Raw genomic sequence first — 12535 nt, forward strand, 5'->3', positions numbered from 1 at the left:
TATCCTATCTTAATCTAACTTCTGGCATTACTGTAGCCTTATATATCCACTGATTTCAATTTCAAATGTCTATCTTTTCACGTCTTTTCAAATAGTCTTCCAATCCTCGTGCACCGTTTCTTCCCTCTGGTCTCGGAGTTTCGCGGTCAGTTCTGCGAGATCCATGTATTCAGTCATGTGTGAACAAATTCCTATGCCCCACAAATAACCCAGAGATGCATTTTAAATAAAAGGACACATTCTACTCATGTAAAAACACGCTGATTCCCAGACCGTCTGTGGGCCGGATTTAGAAGGCGATTGGGCTGGATCTGGCCCCCGGGGCCTTAGTTTGCCTACCCATGCTCTGAAGCAAAGTTCAGGAGTTCAACGCTTCTGATGTGTGGGTTAGGTACCTTTGTCCATAACAAGCCTCACCTGGATACTTTTGCCCAGAAGGTGCCCTTTTGATTTTTGCTTCCTGTACATTTCATTTACAGGTAGGTAGCCGTGTTGGTCTGCCATAGTCAAAACAAAATAAAATAAAATAAATCCTTCCAGTAGCACCTTAGAGACCAACTAAGTTTGTTCTTAGTTGGAAGTGAGAGCTGGACCATCAAGAAGGCTGATCGCCGAAGAATTGATGCTTTTGAATGATGGTGCTGGAGGAGACTCTTGAGAGTCCCATGGACTGCAAGAAGATCAAACCTATCCATTCTTAAAGAAATCGGCCCTGAGTGCTCACTAGAAGGACAGATCCTGAAGTTGAGACTCCTGTACTTTGGCCACCTCATGAGAAGAGAAGACTCCCTGGAAAAGACCCTGATGTTGGGAAAGATGGAGGAGCACAAGGAGAAGGGGTCGACAGAGGATGAGATGGTTGGACAGTGTTCTCAAAGCTACTAACATGAGTTTGGCCAAACTGCGAGAGGCAGTGAAGGATAGGCGTGCCTGGCGTGCTCTTGTCCATGGGGTCACGAAGAGTCGGACACGACTGAACGACTGAACAACAACAAGTTTGTTCTTGGTATGAGCTTTTGTGTGCATACACGAAAGCTCATACCAAGAACAAACTTAGTTGGTCTCTAAGGTGCTACTGGAAGGAATTTTTTATTTTGTTTTGTTTTGTACATTTCATGTACGTCTTGATCAGGCATCCCCAAACTTCGGCCCTCCAGATGTTTTCGACTACAATTCCCATCATCCCTGACCACTGGTCCTGTTAGCTAGGGATCGTGGGAGTTGTAGGCCAAAACATCTGGAGGGCTTCAGTTTGGGGGTGCCTGGTCTTGATCATGCCCTGGGATTGGAGTCCTCTGCAAGGGGAGCTGGGCTGGACTAGATGCTCTGTGATTTGGATGCCCCCATCCCTTGCCAGCTTCACTGTGCTCAGTTAACCTGACACCCTCCTGTGTGTTTTTCTGCAGCAGATACATCGGCTCGAAGAGCAGTAGAAACAGAGGAACCTCTCTGACATCTGAGCAGAGAGGTGGGTAGATCGCCCTCCTCTTGTGGAGTTATTTTGCCTGCCCGATGGCAGGACAGCGAATAAGGGAGAGCCATGTATTGACAGTTATGGGGGCCGTTCAAGGAAGAGATGCAAGCTGGAAATCTGAAGCAGCTCAATTGGAGAATTCCAGGATGGGCCTCGGGACACCAGATGGAGGAACCTCTGTTGAAAGGATTGCGTCAAGCCAGCAAGTCGAAAAATACTTGGCCCTATAATGGGCTGATCTTTGTGCTTCCTGTCGCAGATGGGATTTCTTTAGAACTTTCTCCCTCTTATTCAGATTTAAGGGTTTGGGGCTTTTGCTCTGCAGGAAGAAGCACATGGGAACTTTGCATCATTTTTTTTGCTGCTCTCCGTCATACCATATCTTAGGGTGGAAGTGTGCAGCGTCCTTTTTTAAAAAAAAGAAAAATACTGTTTGTGACTCTATGCCACATGTTGGTGCCAAGAATTCTAAGCTAGAAGGACGTAGTTTGACCCTATGGAAGGCAGCTTTAGATGTTCCTAAGTCTTATATTTTTAATTGCTTAGCTAAATTATGGTGGGGATGAGGAAATTGTTTTAGTAATAATAATAAAAACTGGAACAGTGGCCTCCAGCAAATGCAGCTGTTAATGCTTTAAAAGAAACGCAAGAGATTAGACGGCTCCCTGCATCTACCGTATTTTTCGCTCCATAAGACGCACTTTTTTCCTCCTAAAAAGTAAGGGGAAATATCTGTGCGTCTTATGGAGCGAATGGTGGTCACTGGAGCTGAATTGCCCAGGGGCCAAAAGCGGATCGTGCTTTTTATTTTGCAAAGAGAAAAGGGGGTATTGAAAGGACCCAGCTCAGCAGCTGATCAGCAAGAGATCGGGAGAGAGATAAGAGTCCCGGCTCCCTTTCAGCCCCACCCTCCATTGTTGAATGTGCTGCAGAAGGAGGTTGTTTGTTTCCCCAGCGACATGTGACTGGCTGATTAGATTATCTGTCTGGAAACTGTAGAAAAGGCTCCCTTTCCTTTAGAAGCTGCAGAAATGTGAGTTGAACCCCATAAAAATGGGGCTTTTCCTCTTTGCTTTTCCCCCTTTGCAAAAGGAGCTTTGCTTTTCCCCCTTTGCAAAAAAGCTGCAAACCTTTAGCTGATCCTCAAAAAAACAGGGGTTTTCCCCTTGCAAAAAGCTGCAAAACTTTTAGCTGATCCTCAAAAAAACAGGGCTTTTCTCTTTGCAAAAAAAGCTTCAAAACTTTTAGCTGATCCTCAAAAAACCAGGGCTTTTCCCTTTGCAAAAAAGCTGCAAAACCTTTAGCTGATCCTCAAAAAACAGGGCTTTTCCCTTTGCAAAAAAGCTGCAAAACCTTTAGCTGATCCTCAAAAAAGCAGGGCTTTTCCCTTTGCAAAAAAAAGCTTCAAAACTTTTAGCTGATCCTCAAAAAAACCAGGGCTTTTCCCTTTGCAAAAAAGCTGCAAAACTTTTAGCTGATCCTCAAAAAAGCAGGGCTTTTCTCTTTGCAAAAAAGCTGCAAAAAACAGGGCTTTTAGAGGAGGAAAACCAGAATTTTTTTTTTCTTGTTTCCTCCTCTACAAACAAGGTGCGCCCTATGGTCTGGTGCGCCCTATGGAATGAAAAAACGGTATCTGTAGTTTGGCAATGAGTGTTAATTCCTCAGGATGTAATCAGAGCTGATGACTGGCTGACTTTGTTTATTCCCCACTTTAACATCAACTTATGTGGAAAGCACAGACACACACCTAGCCCAAAATAAGTCTGTTTTCATGGGTCTCTTGAAGAGTTATGCGTAATGCAGAAGCCAGCATACGCTACACCAGGGATGTCCAACACAGGTCGATTGCGATCGACTTGTTGACCCCCGTGAGGTTTTGGTAGAGCACAGTCGATGGCGGGCTCCCTTTCCTCTGCTGTGGCAAAACAGCATCCTTCCCTGCCCCCTCGCCCCGTTCCCCATTCGCACATGATCGGTAGAACGGAAGACGGAGTTTTCGCTGTGAGGCTGATTGTTTCCTTAGCGATATTTCGGTGAGCGACCTATCCCCTTTCTCCTTTATTCAAGTTACAGGTAGGTAGCCGTGTTGGTCTGCCATAGTCAAAACAAAACAAAATAAAAAAATTCTTTCCAGTAGCACCTTAGAGACCAACTAAGTTTGTTCTTGGTATGAGCTTTCGTGTGCATGCACACTTCTTCAGATACGCTGAAACAGAAGTCACCAGACCCTTAAATATAGTGAGGGAGTGGGGAGGGGTATTACTCAGAAGGGGGGTGGGAATGGGGGATTGGCTGATAGGTGTGGAAAACCTGTTGACGACTGTTAACGACTGCAATTGGTCTTGCAGGAAAAAGCAAGGGGTGAGATGGCTAAAGATAGCTTTGTCTTTATTCAAGTTCAACATGTTTGTATCTGCTCCCTAAAAAAAAGCTAAACAACTTTGACCTGAACCCCCCCTCCCGGGGTAGATCACTGCCAGTTATTTATTCTGCGAGTGGATCACAGTCTCTTAGGCGTTGGACATCCCTGCGCTGCACCAATCTAACTTGTTCAAATAAAGGAGGTGGTGATTGTGGCGGAATAATGCCTGCCGATGGTTCAGGTTCATTATGGGTTAACCTCTCACTCCCATGTTAGGAAGGTGTTCCCTGGGAGGCGGAGCTAGTTGGCGTTTTAAAAGGAGGGGGAACAACCGTTAAAAGGCAGTTGGGGGTTTGGCAGTTGGGGGGTGGAGGTTTAGAGAGAGAAAATACGAGGTTAGGCTTTGGGGAATGGGAGGAAAGGTCATTACCATTGCTAAAGGGATGCAGGAAATATTATAACAAAGCTGAATTACATGAGAAGAAGATTTGTACCAGTAATAACCCGAGACATCCATGTTTTCTAGTTACCTAATAAAGTTAAATGTGCTTAAACGTTCGTTGACTCTGGCAGTGTATCAGTACCTTAAGAGGTGTGACTAAGAGGAGAGAACAAAGCTTTCCTGAGGAAGAGGAAACTGTTTGCTTGTTCTCCTGTCATACAGAGGGCTGGACAGTGAAGCCAAGTGTGCCACTTATTTGCCTAAAGGGAAGGCAAACTGCAGTAGGTGGGAACCCTGGCAGGGAGATCCCATAGGTGGCAAGAGGTTTTCAAACGTAGAGCCCTGAGGTACCCCAGAGACAACTCCCGTATGAACACTGAAGGATTCATCCTAGTTGTCAGTGAAACTTAGGGAGAGTCACTGTTGGGGAAGTATTGAAGGGGAGGGAATAGGATCCCTCACAGTGATTACCTGTGTTTTTATAATTTTATCATAGTATTGCAATAACATTTCATAAGACTCTCATGCCACAAGGCTCTGTGTGTTTTGCTGCAACAGCTACCCGTCTGGAACTTGTGACGGCTGTTTCATTTCTACCTCCCAGGATTTGAAAAATATATATTGTATGCAAATCAGGAAGCTGAGGCTATTTTACTTACAGCATTTTTATCCTGCTCTTCGGCCAAAAAAGGGTCCTAAAGCAGCTTACAAATCTCAGCAATAAGATAGTCCCTGCATTCAGGCCTATACTAAAAAAGACACAACACAAAAGGAAAAGGGGTTGGGTTGGAGGAGGAAAAAAAGGAAGCTTAAGATACTATCTGGCAATGGACACCACTCACTATTAATGACACTTTTGGCCCCGGTGAAAGGATTGCAAAGCTGCATAGGATGCAGGACAACAGACCCCATTATGCCCTGAGAGAAGGAAAAGGAGGGATGGGGTGGTTTATGTTTAGGAGAAGTGTAAAATTGTAAACCATCTAGGGTGTCTAAGCAAAAAGGCAGGATATACCGGTAAATGCTATACAATCAATTTATTACTTACAAAACTAAGTGTATCAAGTGAGGTCGTGCCTGTGTCCTTATGATCCTGCTTTTTCCTCCCCTCCTCCCTGCATCATTTCCTTCCCACACTACTCAGATTCTTCCAACCCTCCCTACTTTTTCGACAAAAAATCTGAAATTTAAATTTAAAACCATGCAACAAAGCAATCATATAGGAAATCTGAACTACAAGGGTGTCTAACTTTAAAATCCCCTCTTGGCAGTTACAGGTAGGTAGTTGTGTTGGTCTGCCATAGTCAAAACAAAATAAAAAATAAAAAAATTCCTTCCAGTAGCACCTTAGAGACCAAATAAGTTTGTTCTTGGTATGAGCTTTGTGTGCTGTCTGAAGAAGTGTGCATGCACACGAAAGCTCATACCAAGAACAAACTTTTTGTTGTTCAGTCGTGTCCGACTCTTTGTGACCCCATGGACCAGAGCACGCCAGGCACGCCTATCCTTCACTGCCTCCCGCAGTTTGGCCAAACTCATGCCAGTGGCTTCGAGAACACTGTCCAACCATCTCATCCTCTGTCATCCCCTTCTTCTTGTGCCCTCCATCTTTCCCAACATCAGGGTCTTTTCTAGGGAGTCTTCCCTTCTCATGAGGTGGCCAAAGTACTGGAGCCTCAACTTCAGGATCTGTCCTTCTAGTGAACACTCAGGGCCGATTTCCTTGAGAATGGATAGGTTTGATCTTCTTGCAGTCCATGGGACTCTCAAGAGTCTCCTCCAGCACCATAATTCAAAAGCATCAATTCTTCGGCGATCAGCCTTCTTGATGGTCCAGCTCTCACTTCCGTACATTACTACTGGGAAAACCATGGCTTTAACTATACGGACCTTTGTCGGCAAGGTGATGTCTTTGCTTTTTAGGATGCTGTCTAGGTTTGTCATTGCTTTTCTCCCAAGAAGCAGGCGTCTTCTAATTTCGTGACTGCTGTCACCATCTGCAGTGATCATGGAACCCAAGAAAGTGAAATCTCTCACTGCCTCCATTTCTTCCCCTCCTATTTGCCAGGAGAACAAACTTTGTTGGTCTCTAAAGTGCTACTGGAGGAATTCCACCCCCCCCCCTTGGCAGTTAGCAGTTGTCGACCACCTCACCTCTGGAAAGGAGAGGGAGAAAAGTCATCTGCGGAGGAGAGGACGGGAGAAGACCCCACTTCCAGGGTCACAAGCCACTGAGGACTTTCAAAAGTATTTGATTTGGAGTTAGGAAAGCTGTTTTACCCATTTCCCATTACAGGAGGATTCTGGCAAAACCCTTATGGTTCTCCAATAAATATTTTCACCTCCTCCGTGATGCACATGGACCCTCCAGACTCTCCCAGCAACATTCAAGTTACAGGTAGGTAGCCATGTAGGTCTGCCATAGTCAAAACAAAATAAAAAAAAATTCCTTCCAGTAGCACCTTGTTGTTGTTCAGTCGTTCAGTCGTGTCCGACTCTTCGTGACCCCATGGACCAGAGCACGCCAGGCACTCCTGTCTTCCACTGCCTCCCGTAGTTTGGCCAAACTCATGCCAGTCGCTTCGAGAACACTGTCCAACCATCTCGTCCTCTGTCGTCCCCTTCTCCTTGTGCCCTCCATCTTTCCCAACATCAGGGTCTTTTCCAGGGAGTCTTCTCTTCTCATGAGGTGACCAAAGTATTGGAGCCTCAACTTCAGGATCTGTCCTTCCAGTGAGCACTCAGGGCTGATTTCTTTAATGATGGATAAGTTTGATCTTTTTGCAGTCCATGGGACTCTCAAGAGTCTCCTCCAGCACCATAATTCAATAGCATCAGTTCTTCGGCGATCAGTCTTCTTTATGGTCCAGCTCTCACTTCCATACATTACTACAGGGAAAACCATAGCTTTAAGTATACGGACCTTTGTCGGCAAGGTGATGTCTCTGCTTTTTAAGATGCTGACTAGGTTTGTCATTGCTTTCCTCCCAAGAAGCAGGTGTCTTTTAATTTAATTTAGTAGCACCTTAGAGACCAACTAAGTTTGTTATAGGTATGAGCTTTTGTGTGGATGCACACTTCTTCAGATAAACTGAAACTGAAGTCACCAGACCCTTATATATAGTGAGAGGGTGGGGAGGGGGTGTTACTCAGAAGGGTGGTGGGAATGCAGTTCAATCCTATCATACTTGTCTACTCGGAAGCAATTTCATTAAATTCAGTGGGGCTTGCTCCCAGGTAAATAAGTGTAGAATTGCAGCCAGTGGGAGAGTGAGCCCCCCAGAACTGAGTGAGACTTGCTTCCAAGCAGACAGGTATCTAAAGAAGTGTGCATGCACACGAAAGCTCATACCAAGAACAAACTTAGTTGGTCTCTAAGGTGCTACTGGAAGGATTTTTATTTTTATTTTGTTTCAGCAACATTCAAGTTTTTACCCGCTTCCCCAGCAGATGAGGCAGGAGAAACGAGGAAGTGGCAGAGTCAGGGGAGAAGTTTCACTTTCGCTTTCCAGTGCATACAAGTATCTCCCACGCTGCGGTCTTCGGGTCTACCCAGCAACCACAGCCGTAATCTGCATGCCGTTTTTTCCATTGGTGGAATATTTCCGCCCACGGCTCCTCTTCCGGACCTTTCTGCTGGCGGGGCGGGGATTGCTTCGTCCCGATGGGGGTCCTCATCCGTGGGGGCCCTGGCTGGATCCTGTGCGCTGCTGCTGCTGCCCACCTGCTCCTGTTGCCGGACTGCGCTGGTCAGTACCTCCGGAGTCTGTTTCTTTCCGGCGGGACGGAAAGAAAGATCCCAAAGTCCAATGATCCCGGGGGTTGTGTGTGTGACTTTGTGCAATGCTTGTCATCAAAGGGGGGAGACCAGGGGGGAGCAGTTCCCTACCCGAAGTGGAGCCAGATCCCTTGGGAAATACCTGTTTTTCTCAGACTTTTTGTTCGTTTTGCGTGCCGCCTGGGGGCAGGGAGCGCAAGGCGAGAATTAAGGGACTTGGGGGGTCGTGTTTGTGGGTCTCATCATCATCTACCTACCAATGCAGCGCTGGTCTCTTCCCTAACGCACAAAGAAGGGAAGGGTCGTCCTCCAAACCGCTTGACACTCATTCACCGTAATGTGTGAAGAGGGCTACTAACAAGGGTGGGGGAGCGATCTAGGTGGCTATGAACCGGGAAGTCTACGGAGTAATTGGCAAAGGTGAGTTCTCCTTTGCTTCAGGTAGGGGGGTGCTGTGTCTGCTCCTTGGTCCACCTAGTGGCCAGGGTTGGAATAGCTCGTGGGGAAGGGAGCTCTGCTGGGGAGGGGGGGCTGGTTCACTTCTCGCCTCTGCCATTCACAAACTGAGTGATGTGAGCTTCAGCACCTGCACTCCCCTTTCATATTTAAAAGCGGGGGAGACAATACTGACCCGCTGCTTTGCAAGGCCGTTGTCAGGCTTAAAGGTAAAGGTCCATTCATTAGGTCCATTCGTGTCCGACTCTGGGGTTGCGGTGCTCATCCGGCTTTATTGGGCGTAGCAAGGGGGGTGGGCTGCCCCGAGTTCCAGCGGAGGGGTGTGTGACACCTGCCTTGCCCACAAAAGGTCCTTGGTTCAATCCCAGAGAAAGAGACCCCTTCCTGAGTCCCTGGGGAGCCACTCCCACCCAATGCAGACAACTCTGAGGTACCTGGACCAGTGGTCTGACCCAGGATGAGGCAGCTTTCTGTTCTTCCAATATATGGATGTTGCTTCGTCTGGTCTCCCCTCCATCCACTTACCAGACCTGAGCCTGCTTAGCTTCCATCGGTGCCTGCATCCTGAGCCTTCAGACCCTGTTGTGGGAGCTCTCATCAGCTTGGCGCTTGCAAGTGGGGGGCAATTCCTGCCCCCTTGGCCAAAGGGGAGGAGCTGGCCTCTCTCTCCCTCACAGGGAGCCTCAGCAGAGACATGCAGAGATTTAGACATGCTGCCTGGCACAGCTTTTTCTGGCTCCCTGCTCCATGATGGGCTCTTGTTGTTACTTCTATTTCTATCCTGTCTTTTCCCCTTCCAACTCTGATTCTTAGGCTTCCTCTGCTCAGAGTTTACAGACCTGTCTCCTCTTATGTTTAAGGGCAGGTCTGCAAACTCCCCCAAACCCTGCTGAACTTCTGATCTCCTAATTTAGGGCGTCTGCCTGTAATACAGCAGGATTAGGGTGCTTCCTTCAGCTGCAGGACCCCTAACTCTCTGCCCCCCTCTCTTCCTTTCCAGGCTCCACTTCTCACTCCCTGCGCTACTTCTACACAGCCGTGTCTGAGCCTGGCCAGGGGCTGCCCCAGTTCATCGCTGTGGGGTACGTGGATGACCAGCAATTTGTTCAGTACGACAGTGACACCAAGGAGGCGCTGCCTCATGTCCCCTGGATAAGGAAGGTGGAAAAGGACGATCCTCAGTACTGGCACAGGAACACTCAGATATCTCAGGGCAATGAGTTGGTGTTCAGGGTGGATCTGCAGACTCTGCAGAATCGCTATAACCAGAGCGGAGGTGAGTGGAAGGCAGGAGAAGCACAGAGTCGCACCCCCCCCCATATCCTTCCCTCCAGGGGCCAGAATTGCAGGGAGGGGGCTGCTGGGAGGAAAGGAAATGGAGGGTGGGGGTCTCCACCCAGGGCAGAAGCCTCTTCCCCTTCCCTTCTGGTCAGTTCATAACTGAAGGAGTGGGGGAGGGCAGAGGGAAGATCCCATTCAAGGTCTTAATGGGGGCTGAGATGGTGTGGGATGGGGGGGCAGAGAATGAGAATTTGGGGGGAGAGACCCTCCAGAATGACACTCTCTGGACCTGCACATCCTGCCAAGGAAACATCCCCCTTGCCTGCCCTTCCTTCCATGCTAGGCTCAGCTTAGGCCTTCTGAGGTGGAAATCTGTCTAGTTCATTTTCCTCTGGGAGGGGAAGAGAAGGGTGGGAATCCTGAGGCTGAGACAAGCAAGCCTTGAGTTCTGGTCCTGCTGAAGGAGAAGACAGATGCCCAGACAGAGGTGCTGATTGGCTGACCCTTCTGACCATCACCAAGCCCCTAAAGGGGGACTTTAGAGGCTCAGGATTGTAGTGTTTGCCTCAGTGTTATGCGGATGAGTCTTCAAAAAAAGAGAAAATGCTGGTTGATTTTTCTCAACTGACTGCTGCTTCTTCCCTGAGTCTGAGGCAAATAAATCCTTTTTCCTGGACGCTTTTGCTGATGGGGGGGGGAGGGGCTACTCTGACCCCCCTTGACCTCCTGGGCCTCTTTTGGTTCTTCCAGGGATCCACACCTATCAGCAGATGTACGGCTGTGAGCTGAGATCAGACGGGCGCAAAGGAGGGCATTACCAGTACGGCTATGACGGGAGGGACTTCGTCAACTTCGACAAGGACACCCTCACCTGGACAGCAGCTGACACAGGGGCCCAAGCGACCAAGAGGAAGTGGGATCCTATTGTGGCCGACAGCCAGTACCGGAAAGCCTACCTGGAGGAGGAGTGCATTGAGTGGCTGCAGACATACCTGGACTATGGGAAGGAGACTCTGCTGAGGACAGGTGAGGGGTGGGGGGAGTGGGGAGGGTGAGGGGAGGGGAGGGGGGCTCAGTGGGGCAGTTTCCCTACAAATCCACCCCCTCTCCCCTTAAAAGTCTTCCTTTTTGGAGCAAACAGCAAACACTTTTCTTGGTGGTGGTGGCAAAAAGAAATTTGGGACTCTGGGAGGAGGAAGGGGTGTCATTTTAGACTATGATGGGGGGAGTTTAAAAACAGCCCCCCCCGTGTCCCTTTGGCTAGAATAAGGGATGGCAAAAGACAAATTGGGAGGGGGGGCACAAAGAAACAGGAGGGAAGTGGTCATCAAAGCAAAATGCATTTTAAATTAAGTAAAAAAAGAAAATTGAAATGGACAGATTTGAGGCAGGATACAGAAAAAGCTTTTGCCTTTACACTTCGGTATGGACCTATGGGGAAAATCTTAAAAACTAAATTAATTAACCTTTTTTAAAAATAGAAAATGTGTGGGGAGCCCATAAAATATGGATGCAGCCCCCTCACTAAGACTGGAGGTTGGCCACTCGTGGCCTAGAAGCAGAAAACCTGCACATAGTGAGAGAATATGTGAATTCCCTCTTCTACCTCTTTATATTTTTTATTTGTGAGTAATACTACTTTTTCCCATGGGGAACATTCAGAAGTGTCATCTTCCTCAACCCCGTGCCTTGAAATGGTACAGTCCACTCTTCCGCCTTCAGGAATCTGGCACAGGGGCCAATCACATGATCCAGTGTTTTGACTGGCTTTCTTCCTGTCTCTCTTTATTAGCTTTGCTAAAATGAAAAGTAATTAAAAATGAAATAATTCTAGCACCCTCCCTTTTTGAGGAACGACACATATGTATTAGCCGTGCTTTGAGAGATCTGAGCAAATTCATCCATGGGGACCTGGTGATAATTCACCCCAGAGACACTGAGTATATTTTTTGAGGGTGAGGATTTCACCTCAAAAGCCACAATGAAGCATTTTCAAGGGTGACAATGTGCAAAGGAGGCTGGGAATCATCCTCTTTGGGATGGAGGTTCTGCTGAGGACAGGTGAGGGGGTGGATGAGGTGGGGAGGTCTTCTTTTGGGCTTCTGTGGGGAAAGGGCTTGAATTTCCTTCCTTCCTGCTCCCCCCAGCAGAGTCACATCCCCTCCTAGACAGAGTTAACCAGTCCAGGCACTGCAAAGCGGGTGGGATCCTGGAACAGCCCCTTCAGACAACAGCTACCCAGGGAGCCAGTTTTTAAACAAGGATTACATTCTGCAAATTGTGCCTAAAGCCAAAATTGTGTATATTGAAAACACATTGGATTCAAGGGCGATTGGGTTTGCCAAAGTCCTTCCCCGGACGCCCGCCCCCTCCCCACCCACTTTTTGGTTTTTACAATATTTTTTGCCAATATTTTTGCAAAGCTGTATGTGCACAAATTAAATGTGCATAGGTTGCTGGGTTACTGGGCCTCCTCTTCTGCCATTCCTACTCCAGGGGAGGCTACTGCCGTGGAGAAGGGAGATGGGCCCTTTCCAACCTCAGGGGACCCTTTCAGGGCAGGTGGGGGAACTATAAAGGAGCTCTGTCTTTTCCAGGGCTGTTGGCTTTGTTCACTACCTATTGAGCTGGAAAGTCCCAGAGAACAGAGAATAGCGAGTCCAGCATTTCTTCCCCCTGAAGAGAGGAACCAGGATCAGCTCCCTGGGACAATCTTGGAACCACAAGATGATAAATGAATTT

The 12535-nt window shown here is 47.9% G+C and overlaps 1 protein-coding gene across 1 annotated transcript in view; it reads left to right on the forward strand.

Annotated features, from left to right (window-relative positions):
• LOC117042852 (BOLA class I histocompatibility antigen, alpha chain BL3-7-like) overlaps positions 1-12535 on the forward strand; it is a 34102-nt gene that overhangs the window by 18334 nt on the left and 3233 nt on the right. Inside the window, exons 6-7 of the mRNA XM_033142511.1 lie at positions 9513-9788; positions 10544-10819. Coding sequence (XP_032998402.1) covers positions 9513-9788; positions 10544-10819 — 552 coding nt within the window. The remainder of the gene's footprint in view (positions 1-9512; positions 9789-10543; positions 10820-12535) is intronic.

The sequence above is a fragment of the Lacerta agilis genome, chromosome 2, assembly GCF_009819535.1.
Source record: "Lacerta agilis isolate rLacAgi1 chromosome 2, rLacAgi1.pri, whole genome shotgun sequence".
NCBI lineage: Eukaryota > Metazoa > Chordata > Lepidosauria > Squamata > Lacertidae > Lacerta > Lacerta agilis.